The 24625-nt window shown below is 43.5% G+C and overlaps 2 protein-coding genes across 2 annotated transcripts; one reads left to right on the forward strand and one right to left on the reverse strand.

The window, feature by feature from the left end:
- Positions 1-1467: 1467 nt before the first annotated feature.
- On the reverse strand, positions 1468-13282 carry eloa (elongin A). Its single transcript, XM_040188861.2, has 12 exons — positions 12144-13282; positions 9963-10019; positions 9452-9561; positions 7884-8500; positions 6310-6602; positions 5586-5697; positions 4581-4733; positions 4248-4345; positions 3750-3930; positions 3525-3654; positions 3054-3247; positions 1468-2931 (listed from the first exon to the last, which is right to left on the reverse strand). The coding sequence occupies exons 1-12, from the start codon at positions 12213-12215 to the stop codon at positions 2870-2872; spliced, it is 2079 nt and encodes a 692-aa protein (XP_040044795.2). The 5' UTR covers positions 12216-13282; the 3' UTR covers positions 1468-2869.
- A 455-nt stretch (positions 13283-13737) lies between these two features.
- klhl43 (kelch-like family member 43) lies at positions 13738-24419 on the forward strand. The gene is made up of 7 exons (XM_040189565.2): positions 13738-14059; positions 19243-19751; positions 20116-20264; positions 20524-20870; positions 21649-21948; positions 22039-22214; positions 22449-24419. The coding sequence occupies exons 2-7, from the start codon at positions 19396-19398 to the stop codon at positions 23245-23247; spliced, it is 2127 nt and encodes a 708-aa protein (XP_040045499.2). The 5' UTR covers positions 13738-14059; positions 19243-19395; the 3' UTR covers positions 23248-24419.
- The last annotated feature ends 206 nt before the right edge of the window (positions 24420-24625 follow it).

Here is a 24625-nt window from a genome sequence, read left to right on the forward strand (position 1 = left end):
TGCATCAATGCAAGAGATATATAAAGTCTTTTTATGGGACTTTTACGTTGAAGTGAGGTGCAGAGCAGCTAACAAGAAATTGCAGGATATGACCTTTATGGCTGAGTGAAAATGTGTCCGTCTCAAATGTTTATATACATATCTCACACACACACACACACCGACCACTTTATCAGGTACACGTGTTCAATTGCTTGTTAACACAAATTGCTAATCAGCCTCGTTTGATGAGTCTTTCAGATTTCAGCTGCGACATTCGGATGGTCGGGTCAGAACGTGATGTAAACAACATGACAGCATGGATTCATCCTGCCTTGTATCAACGCTTCATGCTGCTGGTGTGGGCGATATTTCTGTGGCACAGCTTTTGGGCCCTGAGTACGAATTGAGCATTGTTTGAATGCCGCAGACTACCTGAGTTTGGGGTCGACGGTGGCGCAGGGGTAGAGAGGGTGCTCCATGTCAAAGTGTCCCTGAGCAAGACACCTAACCCCTAATTGCTCCCTGGGCAATGTTAAAAGCCATGGGTTGAAAAAATGCAATGGAAGTCGCTTTGGATAAAAGTCAGCTAAATGACCTGTAATGTAATGAGTGTTGTTGCTGACCATGTGCATCCCTTTGTGACCTCAGTTTACCATCTGATGGCTACTTCCAGCAGAATAATGCAACGTGTCACAAAGCTCATATCATCTCAAAATGGCTTCTACAACATGACAATGAATTCACTGTACTCCAATGGCCTCCACAGTCACCACATCTCAATCAATGGAGAACTTCTGGGACGTGGTGGAACGGGAGATTTTCCTCATAGATGCACGCAACAACTGCGTGATGCGGTCATGTCAATATGGACCAAAACCTGTGAGGAATGTTTCCAACACCGTGTTGAAAGTATGACACCGAGAATATGGGCAGTTATGAAGGCAAAAGGAGGTCCAACCTTTTACTAGCAAGGTGCACCTAAAAAAGTGAATATGTATGTATGTATGTATATATATATATATATATATATATGTACACATACATACATACATACATACATACACACACACATTTCTCAACTTAGACCGTTGCCATAGAAAGTGTTCTAGCTCCCATAACCTTCAAATACTCAGCTAGGTTTTTAATTGATCAAATGGGAATTAGGATAAATTAAGCTCGATGGAAACTACTACAGTCACCATTAATTTAGATCCTGGACGTTAACAAACAAGATATTGGAATCAACAGAAAAACACATTTTAGGTTTAATAGGGGTTAAATGCCACATCACATGATTTAAGATAACATTATGGCCAACAGAATCGTCTGCTGGAAACAGTGGTTCAATATCACTTCACAACCTTCTCTGCAGACTTTTTAATCTGTTCCATTATTTAGAGAAGAAAAGTTCTCACAAAGTGATGCTCCTTGTTCAAGGATGTTTGATAAAACACACACAAAAAAAAAAGATTCGTTCACACGATCTTTAAGGGCAAAAAGTCAATTTTAATAAAAATGACCATATAACATTTATTAAAATCTAATAAAATTACAATTTTTAATCTACTTCAATTGGGGCCCGTATTGTGGGGTGCCAGGTCCCAATGTTGAAAATAAATACATCTCATCCTTGTTGTAGACTGAAACTGCAGACGTCCTATTGACTTCCTTCCTTATTGTTGTATTTCCTAGTTCCTTTTTTCTCTTCAGCATTCACTCACAGTAAAGCAGAGACACACACACACACACATTAAACAGCAGGAAAAAAATAATCTGAAGCAACAGGAGAGTTAAAATAAGTCTAAAAAGAGTTTGTATGTCTGTTTACGGATATCCTTTTCAGAGCATGTTAAAAAGATTCATGTCTAGATATGCATGTTTGATTGTTTTTTAAAAGCAAAGTCTAGCCAGCCAGTTGATTCTCGGCTGACGTGCACCACGCTGGACATTAAATCAAAAGGGAAAGGAGGTTTTCCTTGTGTAGTGTATCAGTTGCTCGTAAGTAAAAAGTAACAAACAACTAATTTTTCAATACAAGTTGAAAATCAGTAATGTCTCTGTCCCATGAACAAAATGTCTGACAGTGATGTTCGAGAGGTATGCTCATTAGAGTCAGAGGAGAAGATAGACACCACTCTCATGTCGGTACACTAAATATGAAGCAACAGCCAGGAGCTGGTTAACTTAGCATAACAACTTGAAAATGACCAGCATTGTACCCAAATCCAACAACCACCACATCTAAAGCTCACGGATTAACACTTTCAGTCTTAGTTACATAATAGGAACAAAACAATGTAGTTTTGCTTTTGTAAAACTGGGCCAAGCCAAAAGCTAGCTTGTTCCACCCCCCCCCCAATAAAAACATTGGATTGTAACACCGTTTTTGTACGGTTTAAGCAAACAAGATGGAACATCTTAATGGGATTTAAAAAGATCTTAACAAGCCGTTCCCCCCCGTTAACGTTCTTTATGCTATGCTAAGCTAACTAGGTCATGCTACATGTTTAGCTTACAGAGGTGACGGTGGCTTTCTTGTCCAACTCTCTGAAAGTATAACATGTCTGCTTTAAAAGAGGAGAAAGTAACAGACTGTGTATTTGCAGCTGTGTGTGTCCTTTGAGTCTCGTAAAATGTAAATTTTCTTAACACAGATGTCATACCAAATGACCGTCGTTTAAATACTCATTCCCCCCAAAACAGAAACAAAAATCTACATTTTTCCACCAATACTGAAAAGTTCATAGGATATGTCTGGTGGAAAAGTTGATGGTGTGTGTGTGTGTGTGTGTGTGTGTGTGTGCAGGGGTCTCCAGTCAAATTTTGCTAAAAACTTAAATTAAAAACACAGTTGGAATCCATAAAATACATTTCAGTCTCTTTCACACTATCGGCGGGAGAATCTGTTCTTGAAAGCTTTGATAGTTTTGGCCATCATTGGGGCGATTTCTGCAGGAGAGAATAGATGGTCTGTGTTAGATTTAAAAAGAAAAAAAACCCTAATATAATTCTTGGTCTCTTTCTGTTCTTTCTTTCCTTTTTTCCCGTCATATGAGCACACTCGCACTTACTTTTGACCTGTGGTTTGTCCCGGGCTGCAGGACCTCCAACGCCTGCTGCACCACCACCACCACCACCACTGCTGCTGCTGCTGCTGCTGCTGCCACCTGGTGCGGAGGAGCGAGACGAGCCGGGAGACGGGTTCAGTTGGGGGGAAAAGGAGCGACTCGATTCACCAGAGTAGTCTGTGGTAGCTGGTCTTATTCTGAAGGACACAGGAAGAGGAAAAAAACAAAAAAAATTTAACCGTGCGGAATACAAAGCAAGACAAAGTCCTAATCTGAATCAACAAGTGCAAGAAATAAATGATGGAATTTATTTAAAATATCTATCAAGCCTTACAATAAGACTATAAATACACTCATGGATAAAACCTGTGCACACATCAATAAAACCACGATATTCCATCTCAACATTCCCGCTTCAACAGCAAACTCAAGTCCTAATCCCCAGATTGTCCACGTTCTTGATGCCATACTGACTTGAAGGGAGCTGCTGCGGCAGTGGAGCTGGCTGACGAGCCGCTGATGGTGCCGAACTTCTCCTGTCGGCGGCGGACGTCTCGCGGCGGCTTGGCGACGGAATTTACAAATGCCATCTTGACCTGGCGCCCTGCCAGGACAAACGCAACGCATTCGAACTAGGAATGCTGATCTGTGCTGTCGCTGCAGAAATGAACACATTTAGCGCCTCGATGTTTCTCCTACCTTTGGGCTTGTTGGCTTGGGAGGAGTGGATGTTCTGGGTCAACATCTTCAGTCGCTCCTTGCGCTCGTCGTGCAGCCTCAGATACATCTCCCTCCACGACTCGTACTCTTGAGGAGACTCTCGCTTGAAGTCCCGCTTACAATGCCGCATCCACAGCTCGCCGGATTCCTCTGTAAACCACTGCAAGAAGGGAGGCGCGAAATCAATAAGGATCAACAGCAGTCTTTTTACATGTTGTCCTGGTCCTTTGGTTTCTTCTTCCACCTTTCTTGCCCATTTTAGCAAGTGAGGTAAGGGGTTGTAATTTGGTCTCTTTGATAGCGATGTATTGTCTGTATACATTGTTAGTTAAAAGTTGTTTTTTTGTTATTTTTCCCTTCCTGAAGTAAGATTTGAGCGCCTACAATTGCTGTGTCTCGACCACCCACAGAGGATACTGCGTGTTGTACTGATACGGGTCCTCACAAGCGCAGAAATAAATAAAATGCTGGCGTCACCTGGTTGTTCTGCTCGATGCGGAACAGCTGCTCCGGTGTGCAGCGCTCCAGCACCGGCTCCATGATATCGAACGGCACTCCTCCGACCTCGGTGATGGCTGGAAGAGCAGAGTTGGTTTTAGCCACCTAAATATAATGTGCGGGGGGCCTGGAAATGTTTAACTCTCACACATTTGTCCAGGAATTGGGACGGTTTTATGCTTTGTAGGGTCTCTATTACTCTGGTAGTATAAAACGCCAAATAAAAAAATCTTTAAGATTGTTTGTGATTAAGTTGGGTTATATTATATTTGTGCCACCCGTTAAAAGTCTCCATGCCACCGCTCCACTCACAGTCGATGTTGTTCTGCAGCACACGGATGCACTGCTCGTACAGAGTCATCATCTTGGGCAGGTAAGCGGTCTTCGATCCGGAGTAGACCATCATCTTGGAGTTAAACCGCTTCCCCGTGAAGCCGGAGTCCTCCTCGTCGTGGCACACAGGAACTGAAAGCAGAGAAAGGAAGTGTGTGAGAGACTGGGTGACACGGAGGAGGTCAGGACGGACTTTTACAGATGCGGGGACACTGACAGAAAAAGGAAAGAAAAACAGAATAAGGTATGCGTTAATGGAGGCCTTAGTGTTGAGAAGTGGAGCTTCCAACGAGGACCAAGACATGTGTTGTTTATACGCAACATTTTACCGTCTGAACTGCAGCATTACAACAGTGAACAGAACCAATGTCACATGTGCTCTTTCTACATGCCATCATCATGAACTATATTATTGATGTTATGCAATCAAACAATATACAACAGACAGATTCACAGCTGCTCTTTTAGGTGCTCACAGAAGAACAAACTTACTTCTAGAGGATGTGTTCTTTAAGTTTCAGTCAAACATGGCATCATTTTGAACGTGGGAATAATTTCTCTGTCTGCATGTATGCGATTACAAAAAGCCAATTAGAAACCCTGTTACTCGTAGACATGAAGATGAAGTCAGCCCTCTAGAGACGTAGCCGGGGAAACAGGGTTCCTCGGATTCCCAAATCCCACATGAGACAAACCAGATTTATTGTTTACATAACATTTAAGAAATCTACTGGAGAAAGCCGAGCGTTGCTCCATCGAAGCACTGCGCCTCAGTCATAGCTGAAGGTTGTAAAGACTTAAGCATTGTCAGCAGGGAACCCGTGGAGGAGTGAAACTGTCTCTAATAAATACTAAGACTACATAATGTGAGGATTATATTGAACTACCAGGTGACTGTTCTTTGGATGGCCATCGTTGTTCTGGAGGACGGCTCGTGCCGTTTCATCAACAGGACATGCGTTTATTAGGGTGGGGGGGCATTACCTTTCCGTCTCTGAGGAGACAGCGGCGTTACGTCGATGGAGGGCAGAGGTCTGTAATTGGGTTGGATCGCTGGCAGATGGATTTCAGGAAGAGTTGCAATGACCTCAACCACCTACAGACAACATCACGTTAACATCGAGGATCTCATAACAGCTTTTTTTTTTTTTCAAACAAAAGTTTCAAATCAGTCAAATAATACGTTTCAAAAATGCTTTTGGGAACATCAATCTATTTAACTGATATATAACAGATATGCTAAATAAGAAGCTACTTGAGAGGCTGATCACCCGTTTACAGTGAAACGTAATTTCATTTGTGTTCAGTGATGTAAACCTGTAAACCTGTTTGGGATCTAGAGGGTTAATGCTCGCTCCTTGCAATTATCTTATGGGTCAAAACTTACTCCTGCCAGAAAACAACTAATTGCATTGTGGAAGAAAAAACAACAATAAAGCTGCAGCAATTTTGATAATTGATCAATCTCCAAAAAAAATGTTGGTTGGGTTGCAGCTTATTCAATGAGAGCAACATGATCATATTTACGGTTTGCAATTTTTGTAATCTGGCCCTCACTGGCGGCTGCCATTTAATAGACAAAATCACAAATCCATTGATAGAAAAAATAAATGGCACATTAATCAATAATGAAAATAATGCAGCCCTACTTATATTCCACTGAAAAAAAACCCAAAGCAAATGCGAACATATCTGTTGCTGTTCTTACCCGCTTGCGTTTTTCCGCTGTGGCAGAAGCGGAGCCTGAATGCGGCCTCTTGGTGCTCTGCGTGCCGTTGGCTTTGCTCCCCTTGGCGGAGGAGGAAGATGAGGAGGGGGCAGGCGGAGGGGTGCGTGAACGACGTGAGGACGCCGTGGAGGCGGACGATGGCGGCTGCTTCTTCTTCTTCTTGACGGGTGTTGGGGCGTCATATGTGAGGAAGGACTCAAAGGACATGGTGGGAGTGTCAAAGTCTTCCTCCTCTTCCTCGGGCTGCGAGTCCTTCGGCGCCCGCGGTTGCCCTGGAAAAAGGAGGCAAATGGAAGTTAGAATGAGCAGGGAGTCGTGTGAAATCATCTGAAAATGGGGAAACCCTTCCAAAAGGTGGGGTGCGGTGACAGACTAGGGCCATTAATGGATTGTCTAGTCTACAAAAGACCATCACAAGTTGCCCACGGCCCAAAGTGACGTCTACAAACTGGATAATGTTTTGTTCATGTTGAAGATTTCACGTGAAGATTTTAGCTTATTATCTAGGCAGAGATTTTTCCTTCCGATTTTTCCAGAAATATTTTACAGTTTTTGTATGTCAGGTTTGCACAACCTAAGACACAGACTCTCTCCCATAAACTGCCGTTTGAACGTCTATATCAAGATGAATTAGCAGTTTCCTCTGGCATCAGTTTTGGCGAGCTGACAGATCCACCTGGTGTTTCATTCTCAGCTAAAGGGAAAATGAATGAATTATCTTCCAAGACGTTTGACAATATTACTCTTCACATTTAAAAAAATCTAGCAAATTACAAACAACATTTTCGCCTGAAAAATTGCTTCCCTTTATGGAGAAACTATTACCGTCCTATGACGACACACACAAATGTTTGTTATCAACATATAGTAAAAGAAATCTAATGACATTGCTGCTAAGTCTAAGGACAGAGCGATCACCCGACAAATTATTGCAATAATGAGTTCCTGGTTTCCTGTCAGCGGGGTTACTGATTGTATCTCCATTAGCTGGTAGCGGATGCCGCTGTGTCTCTGCTGTGGCCGGTTCTTTTTAGGGCTGACGAAACAGAAACATGGTCCCTGGTGCTCAGAGAAGTCCAAACAATCATCCAACTAAAAACAGTTGCATCATTGCCACTTTCTCAATGATTGGTTCAATGTTTTCACAAAACGCAGGTGTTTTGTGAGTCATAATTCCAGCTCTGGACCGTCGAGACCAAGCAAAGTAGTCATGAGCGAGTGCCTTCTCTTCTTAAAATAAATCCTCTTTTTTTTATTGCTGTGGTATTTCATTAATTGTTTGTTATTTGTTGAGGGAAATATGAATTTTGAATATTGAATATTATTCCTCTTTAGATGAACAGTCCTGATTTCAGTATTGTAATCATCATGCGCCGTGTTGTACAGCCTTAATCCCTGTTGTCCTGCTCTTGTTTCCTTTTACGTAATCTTGTTCCAAACTGATTCATCCTCTCGTTCCAGCTCTATATTGAACAATGGTTTTCTCTAAATTGCCTCATCGTCACAAACTTTATCTCTGGTGTCGGTGAACCGCTTCCGTCCAACACACTCACCGTCGTCTCCTCCTTTCTTCTTCTCCTCCCTCTTACTCTCATGCGTGGTGGACTTCCTGCTGTGCTTTGCAGACTTTGTCACTGGACTCTCTTTGTCTGTGCTGCGGTTCTTTCCTTCGCCGTCTTCTCTCGCTCCTCCTCCTCCTGCTGCTCCTCCTTCTCCTCTCCGAGCGCTACTTGTCTGTGTATGGCGTTGCCGGCGCTCCTCGTCTCTGTTTCTTTCGCCGTGGGAACCGTGGTGGTGGTTTTTGTTGGTTTCTTTGCTTGGTTTGGCGAGGCGGACCTCTTTGCGAAGAGGAGGAGGAGGAGGAGGAGGAGGACTGGGCTCGGGCTCGGGTTCGGGTTCGTGCTCGGGCTCGGGCTCGGGGCTCTCGTACTCATCCGACTGGTAGCCTCCTCGCCGCGGAGGGCTGTAGTGCTGGTTCCGAGGGGGTGAGGGCGAGTAGTTTGTGTGATAGCCTCTCTCTACTTCCAATTCCTCCTCTTCCTCATGGAAGGGCTCCTCCTCAGGGGACGGCTCCCGGGTGCGTCTGTGGCCTCCTCCTCCGACCCCCCCACCCGCCTCCGGGCCTCGAGAGTGCGTGTGTGACCTCGGTGGCTCTTTGACGTTGGTGGCTCTGAGGTACAGCGATGGGAAAAAGCACTTTTTTTGTTTGTTTTAAATGCAAAACATGCAATAACAAGACGTGAAGCATTTGGAGTTTACATTTATACATCTCCTACAGATTCACATAGCAGTAATTCATCAAGTCTGAACTGATGTTAGATGATGTGGAATATGATGAACGAGATAAAAGAATTTGCACAACTGTCCGTCAGCAGGAAGCAAGTTCCTACCTTTACCCCACAGCGCTTATTTATTTAATCTAGAATAATGGTTCCCAACACGGGCGCCTCAAAGGGCTCAAAAGATAAACACAATTTACACGGAATTTAACAGAAAAAAAACATTCCTTAAGATACGCACGAGATACACAAGATAATTTAATATCCTCAAGCATTAATTATGCAATTAAGCATAAATTAAATGAAAAAGGCTATGGGCCCAGTGGTCTATGTGTTTCATATCTATTTTCTGATTTGAGAGTTATTCTATAATTTTACAGCAGCAAAATGTGTTGCACAACAGCTGCAGCTTCGTACAGACTTTTCATGAGCCCAACAGCACAACTAGTCACCGCTCTGATTTACTGTGAGGCGTCTTTGATGGTTCGGTTTTGTTGCATTTTGATTTTTAACCTAAAATAAAAAGTTAATGAGGAACAAAGACAGTTTCAAGAGAGCTGAATTATTGATTATTTGTCTCTGGAGTTTTCATGTAATTGCTCCATTTTTAATCCTGCGTCTCATTACGTCTCAGCAGAGTTCTTTCCACAATATAACTGCATCGAAGTCAAAAATGGGCTCAGATTTATCCCACATACTGTGTCGAAGCCGTTGATTGAGTTTAAGACCGCTGCGACAGATATTGCATCGCCATTGCATTTGTTCCCTGCAGGATTAGACACACACGGTTTACAGGGACATGAGAGCTAAAGCAGGGACATCTCCAGCTACCCACGACGTACCTGTCTGACTGAGGAACCAGCTTCTTCCATTTGGCCACGAGGCCTTTCGCCATCTCTCCACCCAGCTGATGCTTCCTAAAAGAATTGACAGTCTTCCCGACTCCGGTTTCCTACAAGAGAGCGCAAAACAAAGTCGAAACATAGACGTCGATCACGCTTTCTTTGAGCTGGATTTACTTATTCACTTAACCAACGCAAAGTAAGGTCAATGAAATCCTGATGGTTCATATTTGTATCTAGTTTGACGTCTTCTTACAGCTCGTCTGTTGTTTGGCAGCTTCTTCTTTTGCAAATAGATCTGATTGGTGAGAAACATGTTGAGGCTGCACTGATAATTTGCACAATTCACAACTTGTCAGAAAAGAGAAGGCTGCCCGAGGAACAAAACGTTATTGTTCCAAGCCAAGCTGCAATTCTCACACTACAAACGTCCGTTTGACATTAGTCAGAAGTTAAACGCCTTGCTTAAGAGCTCTTCCCCCACTGGTGTGGAAATTAAGAGGACCCTTACCACCAGTATTTCCACAGTCATGGGAAGCTCCCCCAGTCTTTTCAAAGTCTTCAGAAGCTGGAAAACAAGAGAACATTTGAATTATTGATAGGAGGTATTCAACTCAACACATTTTCAGTATTGATTATGTACATATTATGCACAATACATATTTTTTTATGTCTGAAAACGCCGGTGTACACTTTCCCAACATGTATATAGCCCCCCCGCAAGACAGTCTCAAAGTTTATTTTTACGTTAACAATTCTCCACTGTAAAATTGTCAATTAAATCAACTACAATAATATAAAATATATGTATTCTTCTATTTGGAGACATTTGCACAAGTGGTGAAGCGATAGTGTTTGTGATCAATGTAAATAAATCATCATCATCATAAAAAAGGGATGCATGTGTTCCATACTTAGTATACCAGTATGTTGTAACACGTGAAACCCAAAAAAACATCTTCGTGATGACGTCATCCCGGAGCTCAGTCACATCACCCTGTGCATGCTGGAGTGATTAAAACCGCTGATCAGTGGATCAGGACGATTAACGCTACGTGATCTTATTCTCACTATGTTTGTTCACATTGATCTGAATGAAGTATTTGATCAAAAGAAATCACCCTCGTGGTTAATCGCTGGGAACTGTTTCATTTACAGTGAAATGAAACAGAAGCGTCGGAAACTGACTGGAAACAGCAGCATTCACCAGCCCTGCGTCATGGAGACGAAGTGATAACGTGGCCTAATGTTTTACTACAGCCCGGCCTGTAGTAAAACATTATCTCATGTAATATCGCCATTTTTAAATAAAATACTGACTTCTCGAACCCGGAATAAAGCTTCTGTTTACCAAATATATCACACAGGGGACGACTGCTTTGTTTTGGAAGGCTCCATTTGAGCAGTGAAAGTAAACAAAGAGGGGTCGGACATTGTCATTTATCATTTATTTGCTTATAGTTTTCAATTTTTTGAGAGCAGATTGAAACGTAGCGCGGTGCAGCTGCTGCGTGACCGAAATTAACGTTAGATGGATCTTTTTAACATTGCAGGCCTGGAGTCATTGCAACGTTTACTGTCATCACTTTACGCACTAGCGTCAGTTAGCTTGATGGCTAACGGCTGCTCTGTCCGAGTGTCGCTTTCAGAGAAATGACGCGTTAATGTCATTATTTTAATGGCGGATAGAGTGTCTATGGGAGGTTATTAAACCAAGCTGACATTAGTTGATAATGTATCAAAGATAGCGTTAAGAAACAACGTTATAACTAGTTAAAACCCCTTAATTATTGTGACGTCTCTCGTGGTGCCTTTGGGTGCTGTCGGACATGCTGGGATTCTAAAGTTAACACTAATGAATCACATCCATGGAACACATTTTGTTTTCTTATTTTCCCACCAACATATAATGGAAGCAAATTTGAGATAGTGTGTATATAAAAATGTATATAAAAATAATATCAGTAAGGAATACGGATTATCGATAAAGTAGAAAACTATTATGTTGACCGAAATACAAATCTTCTCATAGTTAAAAATGGATATCAAGCTAAAGCAACATAATGCTCTAAATTAAGTTGAAAATTAGAAAATAACAGTTATTTATATACATTATTTATGACTTGTGTTTTGAGGGTAAATAGGCTATACCAATCATAGCTGCCTCTGTATTTTTGTTTTTTGTTGTTTAAGTTTATTTTAAAACATTTTAAAATATTGTAGTGCCAAACAACCCAGTGTAAACACTTGGATTCAATGTGTAGCTGCCATGGCACTTATTCATTTCAGCCCGATTATGAATACTTGGTGATTGGTGGGCTGTTAAGGTTCTTCTTCCTGTGTTGTAGGACTGCTTTATAGTTGTCGCAAGTAGCCACAACTCGATTAGACTCACCAGCCACTAATCTGTTAAACAATCAACAACATAATTGCTAGTGGAAACGGCCGTAGTTTTAGAACAAGCACCATGTGTATATAAAAAGCAGCTGAATGGTCATCGGCGTTAAAGATTGTCAAGAAAACGGGTCCTGAGAGCGGCCCTCAAATGCAGCATCTAAAATAGCGTTGCGACTTTTACACAACTGCCGTGGCCGCGGCTTCATTTCGGGCCGCCGCAGACGAACCTTCGAATATCGGACGACATTCGGTGCAGCACACCGAATGTGTCCGTCTACAACTGCTCAGTCGTTACCTTTCGAGGCTCCGGATTCTCCAGGAGCCGCGACTGGAGTCTATCCACTGCTTCCAGCAGTTCCTCCGCCATGTTTACTGCTGGTAGTCCGTCGCCCGGAAACTACTTCATCCTGACAGAGCTGAGGACGCGTGAAAAAACCGAGCGGTTCCGCCAAATCCGGTGAACGCAACGCCGAAGAAGAGACGTCACACCCGTAACATATATTCAACAATTTAAAAGAATAAAGAAATATAAGAAGGATACAACTATTTATAGTGTGGAGGAAATCGGAGGATTGTAGTTAAATGACGAGGAGCGTAGATATATATATATAAAGGCTTTTATATATCTGTGATGAGGAGTCACTAAAGGCGGAAGTACGTCACAGTAACGACGTCACAGTACAGAGGGCGCAGCACGCCTGTTGGTTTGACGTCAGTCAAAACGCTGAATAAGCGTTTGATAACTGCTATGTAACCTGTCAGAACAGTGTCGTCTTTCATATAAAGAAGAACACTGTTTACCCAAATAAACCTATTTAGTTCTTTTTAGAGTCAGATTTATATTACAGTATATAATAAACATACACATTCTGATAAATTGAGATAATTGTGTTGTGTAAAAGTCGCAACGCTATTTTAGATGCTGCATTTGAGGGCCGCTCTCAGGACCCGTTTTATTATTTCCACATTTATTCCACTTTATACTGCCATTCCATTCCATTCCACTATATCTGACAGCTGCAGTTGCTTTGCAAAGTAAGTGAGCATAACCTACATATTATTTATAAACCATGACGCATTTTCACAAATTGAACTATCTAACAGTAGATTAACTAGTTCGAATTAATGGAGGAAAAGACAATTAAATGGAATATGGTATGTATTATATAACAATAAAACACGTACAGCAATTTGGCAGAATGACTATTTTTTCTTTTGATACATTTGTAAGAGATATTTTCTAATACTCTTATATGGAAAATGTTCAAATAAGTACCAAGAATGCAAGACATGAATTATTTTAAGACTGCACTAGACATTAAAACAGCATTGGGGTTGAATTTGGATAAAATACTCCTAGTTTTAGTTGTGAGCTATTTACACACTATTATCATTGTTGTTATTTGAGTTGTCATGTCCATAAACCAAATTTGCAATGGATGTTGTTGTGTAATTTGGAGTGAAACTGAAGGTACTTCATCGTTCATGCGATCAGAAGAAATGTATCAACATAACTAATCAAACAATAGTGCAGAAATCTAACCCAACAAACAAGCCACAGTATCAGTGTCCTTTTTGGTATTTGTACTTTTACTCCAGTAAAGGATCTCAACACTTCTTCCATCTCTGTTTGTTAATATATAATAAATCTATCTGATCATCAGCTGAAGCGGCCTTTCCAGAGACACACTTCAGATAAGAAGCTCTGAACCTTTTCAGGTAGATTCCTCTGGTGAGTTCCTCCTGTTTTGGATTGAGGGAACTCGACGATTAAAAACGTAAAGCAGACTCAGGGCCAAATCTCTGAGGGGGGGCGGTGAAGGGCTGGGTGCTAAATGAGCAGGCTTCCAATGGGATATTTTTGGAGGGGAGGGCGACAGCGAGTGCCTGTATTTGGAGATGGAGGTAGACGTTGGAGGAGGTGGGAAATGGACCAAGGGGCTCGGATGTGAGCTGCACGGACCCGTGGTGGGATTTTAGGGGTTTGTGGGTGGAGGAGTCATACGTCACAACGTTGGATGGGAATCTGATTTTCCTCTAATGCTGAGACACACACACACACACACACACAGACACACACACAGACACACACAGCCCTCAGACAGAAGACAGACGGACGAAGTAAAGGAGAGAGAGAACGTGAGGGAGAGTTTAAAGCGAGAAACCGAGAGAGCAAAAGGAAGAAGAGCAGGAACCAGGAGGGAGAAAGAGGTAAAAACAAAACACTTTGTTTTACTGCCTAACAATTCACTGGGAGGAGAAGCGTTTGTCACTTAAAGCAACCGGGGGGTTACTCTGACACAGAGTATTATGCCTAATGAGTACTGTTTTTAGATGTTTGATTTTTTGCATTATTTCATTGCTACTTTTCCTGAAGTCAAATATGACTAAAACACTGGATACTGCATATCAAATGATACATCCAATAACAGCATCATACCAATTACAATGTATACTTTATTATAATAGATTTATATTCAACCGCTGACTGCAAAAATTGACTATGTTGCCCGTGGTCGTGTGGGAAGGATTAAGTTACTACTGTACAGTCGTTCCAGTCCTCAGCTATAAAACACACACAAACAAAGGACATGTTGTGTGTGTCAGCCCCTATAAATACATATACAAGCTGGGCAAGGAATTCAGCTGCAGCCACAGAACGGTGGGATTTGGGGAGGCACGCAGTGTGCTGTTTTATGTGTGTCTGTGTAGGTCCAAGTGGCGGACAAAATAACACAAACACTTGGATTTGGATTATTGCAGAATTAGGCATTAAACGTATACGATACATTTTTTTGTTTAGGGCCGGAGTAAACGCTAATGTATAATGTCTATAAATGAACAGCACGGTCACATGACTTCAACGAATGTCACTCACAATCTGAAGAGACATTTGGTGACTAATTTTATATTTTAGAACAGGGTTATAAATATCTTAAGCTTGTCTTAAACACAAACTGTATTTCAGGCTTATAAGCAAAAAGCCAGTCAAAACTAACGTTGCCCTCAGACATCGGCAGCTCGACAGGTTCTTTTTGCACTTTATGCCAGAGCCCTGCAGACAATCACACGTTGCTTGTTAATTCCTCTTTGTCAACTCTATGGCGTCTTTGATTCTCTTTTAGCCAATTATTTTTAATTCATAGCAACGTAACTGTTTTGGTTCTCTCACCGATCTCATAACCTCGTTTTGTGGCTGCAGTCAAAGTTTTAGTCAAAAAAGCCCCACTGTTTACTACCGGCTCTGCATCAGCAGGTACACACAGTTAGCGACTACTTGGTAAACATAGTGCAGCTTTTAGTAGTTAATAATAGACACATATTTTTCCTCCGGAGTGGGCGGAGAAAGAAAAACTGAAGCAAAAGTGATGGAATATTAGCGTACATTCATCTCACAAATAGGAATACAACTCCTTCGATCTGCTGTGAGGACAAATTAGCAACCGCATGCTACATTTTTTTTCATATCAACCTGACACGTAGTCTCATGTTCACAGATGGTTTTCACTGCTTTTAATTACAGGTTAAAAAGGCAATTATTTAAATATGATGTTTGGGCATCATCAAAACAAAGTGGATTTATAAGAATGTGGTTCCTGCTCAACCACGTTGAGCATCTTCAAACACTGAGCAGATTCACGCACTGAGGTCGCATCTAAAAATAAAACCAACGACCCGTTCGGTGATAAGATTACCTCTCCTCTACTCTACTCATGCACCAGGACAGTTTCTTTTGCTGTTTGAATTAACACACACACACACACACACACATACGTACGTCACCTGGTAACCACAAACTACTGTGCAATTATAAATGTTTTAATTCACATGGAGGAACAGTTTTCTTTCTTCAAGATACACAGAACAGCTTTAGATAACAGAGGAGACAGTTTCAATACTATGGCTTTAAACCTGACTTATAATGCTAAAGACATTAGGAGCGAATGGGCAGCAACCACAGGATGTTATGCATGCAAAGAATGTCAATTGGTAAATAGAAGCTGCAAATTGGAGGAGCCCACCTGTGGTCGAGCTCATTATCATATAAAAACATCTTTTCTGCGTTTCTTTCCCATTGCTATCACAATAACTTATAAGACATATAACAACAAGTAAAACTACATACTATATATGTACCAAATAGAAAGGAAAACACATAAGAAAAAAATGAGCTGAGTGACTAAAACACGGGTTGGTATACCTTTGCATTCATTTGAAATGATTCAATTGGGAGTGGACCAACTAGACCTGTTTTACATGTAATTAGTATTACTAGGAAATGATGAGTAAGTATAATCTTTTAAATCTTTCAAGTAAAGCATTGCCAGTCATTGGCAGCGCTGTTAAACAACAGGAAGGTTAAAAAACGATCTACAAGACTATACTCTGCTTCGGCTGTTAAGCAGTGCTGTTAGTTCCAGTGTAAATGTGATGGTGGTGGTGGTGGTGATGGTGGTGGTGATGGTGGTGGTGTGGTTGGGCGTGAGGTTTGGTTCTCAGTATGGTGGCTGACGGAGCAGCTGCTCCCTGCGCTAACCTTGGTCCCGGATATATCTGAAGGCTGATTATTTTCATGCCACAGAATGACTGAACCAAGTGGATGGTTTGTCTGAAATGTGGGCAAGAACTTTTACATCTCGTAGATTTTAGAGTTTGGGAATTTTTATTTATAGTTACAAGACTCTTTGTTTTGGTCCTGTGCCTTTCTATACGTCTACGCAACAAAGAGATTTAGCGAGGATAACGGATAAATCCAACATGTGAAAAATAAAAATGTATAACACAATTCATCCTCTCCCTCAGATTCGTCTGCTGACCCTTTGTAGGAGGTCGACCCCTATTTTGGAAACCACTGTACTTAAAGCAGTTAAAACAGCAAAATGCTCAGTATTGATAATGTTACAACGTAATCCATGAATATTTTACTCTGTAACTTTGCAGATTTTATTATTTAAGTAAAGACGATGCATCTGTCTTTATTTGTGAGCTTTTGGGAATGTTTTTAAGGTTTAATCTGTTTATTAGGACCACACTGCCCAAACGGTGTATTAGTTGTCTTCCACCTGGTTGATTGAGCATCAAACAAATACGTGTTTGACATCACCTCCAGTTTGCCCTGAGCCGATTCATCCAACCCCACGTGCTTTAATGGCCCAGGGTCACATTCACTGAAACTCTTCGCAGATGTCAAATAACAACTTGTATTCAATTTTTCCTGGCGGCCAATCGTTGCTTCTCCAACTGTTTAAAGCGGGTTGCGACACATCGACAAGTAGCCTGTGAGCCCTTCCTCTGCATATGACACCGAGAACAGCTGCTGCCCCGTCATGTGGCGTCCTGTCTCGCTCCATGTGTGGAGTCGGCCAGCCTGTGGATGCTATTTAAAACGAGGGAAGTTCAGATGCTGAGCGAATGAGACGGGGCGGAGAGAAGGGACGGGCGTGTGCGTGCCTGCGGTCAGAAGCACCGGCAGTAGCATTATCAGCCTTGTCGGTGTTATTCAAACTGGCCACTAGATGAGGTCATTAAAAGACGTGGGAAATGGTCAGAGAAGGTATTTAGAAATAGAGACATCAGGACTTTAGTTTAGGAAAGTAGACAATCTGACGTTGTTTCAAGAGCATTAAGCATTAAGCTCAAGAAACTTTCAATCACATCAATGAGAATAAAATGTCAAATAAAGGATCAGTGTGAGACCGGGGGATCTTTTGTTTCGAGAATTTTATTTACTATAAATAATTATACTGTCTTCCGTGTACAATGACCTAAAAGCGGTTGTGTTTTCGTGACCTTAGAAGAGCCATTTATATCTACAAATGAACAGTTGCTCTTCACAAAGAGCCACATGTCTACAGTACATACTGTCCTTTGAAGAGTCCGCAGTCACAGCAGCAGCTCCGTCAACTAAATGCTAGTGTTAGAATTCAAATTTGCTCCCAATGACAATCCTGGCACACTGATCTCACCATTTTAATTTAGCGAGTTCAACTGGAAAACATTTGCTGATTTTTGCTGAGCAAGGCAGAGTTTAGGCTAATGGGAATGCCATTCGCTGTGCATACATTTGGGAATAAAAACCTATTGGACAAACTGAAAGTTGGACGTGATTTTGGCGCTAAATGAAATGAGGGAAAGAGCATTCCTACTGCGGCCTCGGCCCGAGTCCCCAAATAGCCGCTGACACCACCGAGCTGATCTCTGCACCGCGGCTCAGGTGAACCACAACAAAGCGCCAGCCAGACGCAAAGCTCCTGCTGCTGTTTACCACCGGACGGCCAGCGTCCCCTCACTGCGAAGCCCTTCAGTCACGTTGGCCAAATGTTAAGAACTAGCAGTTAGCGTTACGTTTGGTGGCAATGCACAGCCTCACTGCGATGGGTGGAGAGCTGATCAGCTGATCGATACGTTTGGTGTTGTTTCTCCAAAGCTGCTAAATGTGGACCTGAAAACCAAAACCACACCAAAAGATATTTCCTCCACAAACATGACGCCGATTAGTGAAATGAGTGCACTCCTTGCCTTTAACATCGGTATAGAATCTGGTTGGTTCTGGACGCTATTGCTGACCACTTATAGATCTTTGTTGTTGTTGTTTTTGAGAACGGAAATTCAGATGCATGCTCTGTAAATCCCCTCCAAGTGCCTGCGGGGCCCCATTGCTCCCGTTTGTTTATCAGAGGCTCCCTGTAATCTCACTTACACGTATAGTCCCCCGCTCTGCCGCAGTTGGCATCATTAATGAGATTTCCTCCAGCTGCATTACGTTCCTCGCACACCAGAAATACCGACGCCGGAGCTTCTTTACGGGACACTCGCACCTGTCCCTCCCTCTGCCTCCGGCTCATGGAGACAGTGTGTAGGTGATCCCCCGTCGGGTTCTGTTGTGTTGTGTGTTGTTAGAGATTAACTGAGAAATGTGCATCTGTCAGTAATGTCGTGTCCATGAAGCATAAAGTTTAATAAAGGCGGGAAACACTTGCCAGGGCGAGCCTCGGCTCTTTACTGTTGGCTTTGCAACACAGTTTAATAACTATAACAGAAACCTTTAAGAGCAATAAAGAATAAAAAGCACATCCATCTTATTGAGTTATTTAAATAAAGTTCCAGTTTCTGTGGCCATCATCTTCTTTTTTTATCATTGTCAAATTATTATTGATGGAAATACGGTGTCTGTTGATTAAAATGTAAAAAAACAATAGGACTTAAAAGGATAGATAGCTTTACTTTATACATCTGAATGTTGATTTTCACCTTTAGTATCTTCAATGAACCCAAACAAAAGGCCACGTAAAGTTAGACAAACAATAAGTCAATAATAAGACAATAAAGACCAATGAAATAAAGAGCAAAGACTTTACATATGAAAATTAAATCTGTGTCTTTTTGTTTTCCAGGTGCTGTGTGCTGCAATCCCAAACAAGTCCAACCAAATTTTTAATAAAACTTCAGTTGATCAGCTGGATTTCCAGCAAGTGAAGCAACACCCTGAAGAGAAGTCTCAGTAAACCGTCCTTACTGTTGGAAACCATCGGGTGTAACGCAAACACATGCTAAAACCTAAAAAAAACAACATCACCGGTCCAACGATGGCGCCCAAGAAGAAGGCCTCCCGCCAGAAGAAGCCCGCCGCGGAGACCATCTCTCAGGCCGCAGTGGAGACCGCCGCAGTCCCGCTGAAGGTGGAGAGCCTCGGTGACGGTGTGGTGGTGGTGGTGGAGAGCCGCGTGAAGAAGATCGAGCAGATGGCGGCGCTGGACATCGCTCAGCTGAACAGCCTCAATCTGCCGCTGCCGCCGCCGGTCATCGCGCCCGGAGAGCGAGGCCTCGGCCTGGGCAGCGAGCTGACCCGCCCGCTCCACGGCAACGCCCTGCTGGAGGAGCTCAGCAAGATGCGGCAGGAGAAGTGCGTTCAGATGCTTTCCGTGCTGCTTTGCAAGTGATGCTGATGCAAATTCATACAGTTTATATATGATATACATATACATACGTATAAGATGCAGTTAAGATACAGTATATGTACGATACAATATGCTAGAGTTACAGAAGATTACAATGCATACAATAACAGTACAATTAAAATATAATATTCTTACAATGAGTTAAAATCAAAACATGGTTAAATTAAAGTACATTTCAGTGATGACAATTTACAATTAATTTTCTGTAGTACAATTTATTTTAAAAAATCATTGAATTATGATACAGCGCGATACATTTAACTTGTGTGGTACTGTACAATTATGATAAGTTAAAATATGCCGTGTCAGGTTCCTGACTGACCTGGAGTTGGCCTGCAAGACCAAAGCCTTCGACGTCCACAAGCTGGTCATCTCCTCCATCAGTCAGTACTTCAGGGAGATTCTGGCCAAAGACCCGGGCATGAAGCGCCTGGAGCTGCCCTCGCTCTCACCTCTAGGTACACCTTCCCATTCATAATTCATATTAATCCTCCAGATGAAGAACCCAAACGCACCGATATAAGTATTGTATGAGATGAGAACTACAGAATGTTGTAGTCTAAAATGATGCACAGGACGATGTTTGCCATAAACGGTGCGTTGAGGAGTCAGAATGTTGCTGAACTGACTTGGTTTCATGTCCTTTTTCAAGAATTCAACAGTTTTTAAACTCCTGACAAATACGTGGTCACGTGTCCGGTCTCGCTCTGCCTGCAGGCCTGGCTAACGTCATCACCTTCGCCTACCTGGGTCGCGTCCACATGTCGCTGTACACCATCGGCTGCACCGCTTCCGCCGCCGCCACCCTGCAGATCCCTCAGCTCCTCAAGATGTGCATGGACTTCCTGCTGGCCGAGCTCAACGTGCAGACCTGCGTCTACATCTGGAACATCGCCGCCGCCTACGGCCTGACGTCGGTGAGCGACGCGGCACGCCGCTTCGTCCTGGAGAACTTCGTGCAGTTCGCGGACACGCCCCTGTTCACCCAGCTGACCCTGGAGCAGATCTCCGCCTTCCTGCAGGACGACGCGCTGCTGCTGCCTTCAGAGGTCACAGCCTTCCAGGTCAGGGGTCAAGCTATGTCTTAAGTCAAAGGTGCAAATTTGTAGCTGGACATTTGGGTTCAAATACGATGTGATGTCAACTGAATGTGTCCACTGCTGATATCCTAACTGAGGAGAAGTGCCAGGTCTTCCAGGATTAACTCCTTGACCCTCAGGGCCTCTTGCTATTTTCACTCAGGCCCTAAAAACAGACTCCAGACCAGCTGCTCAGAAACCGCTGAGAGTACCTCACTGTACGCAAGAAGAGAGCTGATGTATTAATATGCAACTCTGTTACATAAAGAGACAGCTGAGACAAGCAGCGTGAAACTTTTATCCTGATTCAGATTACATTGAAATTGGTTCTATGAACAAAATTCCAAATTTGTTTGCTCTAGATGTTGTATTTAGTCATATGGTTTACTTTGAATTTGCTGCCTTGGGTGAGTCCCAAAAACCAACAAAGGTCGCATAATGTTAGCAGACAAGTAAGAAATATAACTGAATTTAATAAAAAGAATCATTTAAAAGACATCCAAAGCTTCATGATTTTACCTCCAGCCAGTTTGTTCAAATAGAAGCCATGCATTTGTTTTTCTCATTACCATCACCTGGTTGATGCATTATTTCCTATTTTTTGGCACGTATTGAATAATGTTTCTATTCCCTGTTGTCCTCCGAACATCATTGATGTGTTTTACATTTCACGTCCTTTAGATGTTTTCCCTTGTTGTACCGTTTTGGTTTTATGAAATGCTAAAACGCGACATGTTAAAACATCTTCCCTGTGAACCTTCAGCTGGCCATGAGGTGGCTCGACTTCGACTCGTCTCGTCAGGCTCACGCCGCCGAGCTGCTGTCCCACGTCCGCTTCGAGACGATCCCCGCCAGCGAGCTGGTGAGCCAGATCCAGCCGGTGCCCCGCATGATGATGGACCCGCACTGCCACCGGCTGCTGGTGGACGCCATGAACTACCACCTGCTGCCCTTCCAGCAGAACAGCCTGCAGTCCCGACGCACGCAGGTCCGAGCCGGTCAGCAGGCCCTGCTCAGCGTGGGCGGGCGGCCGTCGCTCACCGAGAGAGCGCTCAGCCGCGAGGTCGGTGCTTGTTGGTGCCGTCGTTTTCATCCTCAACCTTGGGTAAAAGAAGAAAAAAAACAACCCTGACCTTTGACCTCTGTGATCAAGGTACTGTGGAGGGACCCTCGAGAAGGAACAGCCACCTGGCGTCACCTCACCCAGCTGCCGGCGAAGAGCTTCAACCAGTGTGTGGCCGTGATGGACGGCTTCTTGTACGTGGCGGGTGGGGAGGACCAGAACGACGCCCGCAACCAGGCCAAGCACGCCGTCAGCACCCTCAGCAGGTAGCAGGGTGCTGCTGTCATCAAACGTTGTTGCGGTTACTCCTAATCATGTAGTCCAGGTCGGTCACCTGATTAAACCTTTATTAGTTGGGGAACATGATGAAGCACCATGTGATGACCACGTCTAGATTTTTTGAGACATTGGGCTTTGGGATCAGGTAAAACAGGAAAACACCCGAAGGCCTTCATCAATGTTTATGAAATACGTGACCCTCTGCCCTTGACCTCCCACAGATACGACCCTCGCTTCAACACCTGGCTCCACCTGGCCAGCATGCGACAGCGCCGCACCCACTTCTCTCTGGCAGCCAGCGGCGGCCGCCTGTACGCCATCGGCGGCCGCAACGTGGAGGGTCTGCTGGCCACCACCGAGAGCTACCTGCCGTCCTCCAACGCCTGGCAGATGCGCGCTCCCATGGAGGTGCCCCGCTGCTGCCACTCCAGCGCCACCCTGCCCTCTGGAGACCTCCTGGTGACCGGCGGCTACATCAACTGCGCCTACTCCCGCTCCGTGGCGTGCTACAACGTTGACAGCGACTCCTGGAGCGAGAAGGCCCCCATGGAGACACCACGCGGCTGGCACTGCTCCGCCGCTCTGGGAGGGAAGGTGTACGTGGTGGGAGGGAGCCAGTTGGGGCCGGGCGGGGAGCGGGTAGACGTGCTCTCCGTGGAGGTGTTCTCCCCGGAGGGCAGTGGCTGGAGCCGGGCCGCCCCTCTCCTCCTCGGCGTGAGCACCGCCGGACTCTCCCCGCTCGCCGACAAGCTGTACCTGCTGGGCGGCTGGAACGAGGCGGAGAAGCGCTACAAGGCGGCCGTCCAGAAGTACGACCCGGCCACAGACAGCTGGTCCGCGGCGGAGGACCTGCCCGAGCCCACCGTGGGAGTGTCCTGCTGCACCTTGACCCTGCCGCCCCGCCACGCGCCGCGCCGGCAGCAGCACCGCAACACGCCGGCCCACGAAGAGCAGCAGCAGGCCGGTAAAAACCGGAGCAGAGAGAGCAGCACGGCTCCTTCCCAAAGCATCCACGCGTAGAACCACAGGGCGCGCGGGGAGCCTGGAGGAGGGCTGGTTCAACCTCTGGAGAGCATCTGGATCATGTCTGCGCTTTCTTTGGTTTCTGTATATGCCACATTTAGTTATATCCTCTGTAGGTGGAAAATATCCTCTGTAGGTGAAATAATCTACTTAAAAGTCAAATCAAAATGTGTTTTCATCTGCAAATAACGAATTTTGGAAACAAAATGAACTAAATTATGTCAACTTTATTCACATATTTTTATCAGATTTTTTTTTTTTTAATAAGCTTAAATGGAGTCACAATTACTAAGAATTAGAAATCTAGCTATTTCTTCATATTTACTTGACATCCGACCTGTATTGATATAAATAAGAAAGCTGCACAACGTATAAAGCCAGAAACCAATCTATATGTCCATGAGCTGGTTATGTAGGAAGAAAAAAAGGTTGCTTGATCCAAAGTGATCTCTGGAGGTTTGATATCGATGGAAAGAAAAAAAAAAATGTGAATACGAGAAGAATTTCTATAGTGGAGGTGATGGGTGGAGGAGGATGAAAGAAGACGGGAACATTGGCTTTCAGCGTTTGAGTGTTGAACTATTAAGAGTTTGTGTAGATGTATTTCAGCGGTGCGTATGTAGCGTTCAACTGAACATTGTGTGTGTGAGAAATGAATATGAGCCAATTGTAACATTAGGATTAACAATCTAATAGGTAGGTTGTCAATAAACAAGCGTCTATATTCAGATTTATTTTATGGTCATCTCGCAATAGTGTAGCTCAACTGACAAAATATAACATTTACCGAGATACATTTCATACAGGCGATGTGGAAAGGATTACGAGGTGAACACAAGAGGAAGGCGATGTGAGCTCAACCCGGCAGATATTAATGAAAGTAAAATTACATGCAAAATGTATACTGAAGGAGGAAAATAACGGATATTTAAAGATCTAAAAATTAAAATAAAAATAAAAAATGTAGATAATATAACTGAACCGAATCCTGGTTAGTTTTAAAGTGTTTGACCAATTTTTACTGAAACTAAGAATCCATCAACTGAAGAACCAGTGAGACGCCAGCAGGAGGAAAGTCACGTGAGGTGCATCTGCTCATCTGATTGGATAAATCAATGCTGGATGAGATCTGTGTTGGTTGTTTCACTGAATAAAGCCTAAGTGATCAATTCATGCCCATTTGTCTTATTTTCCATTTCTATGAGAGACTTCTGGGAAATGTAGTCCAACGGAACAAAAGCCAAGCTTTGACATTCACGAAACATTCAAATTTTAGATTTAGAGTAAATTGATCCTTGGATCAAGCTATAAAGATCACTTTACAAGAGGTGTTGATTGACACCTCAAACCGTGGAAGAATTCTGATATTACTCAG

This window comes from Gasterosteus aculeatus, chromosome 10 (assembly GCF_964276395.1).
Source record: "Gasterosteus aculeatus chromosome 10, fGasAcu3.hap1.1, whole genome shotgun sequence".
Classification (NCBI taxonomy): domain Eukaryota; kingdom Metazoa; phylum Chordata; class Actinopteri; order Perciformes; family Gasterosteidae; genus Gasterosteus; species Gasterosteus aculeatus.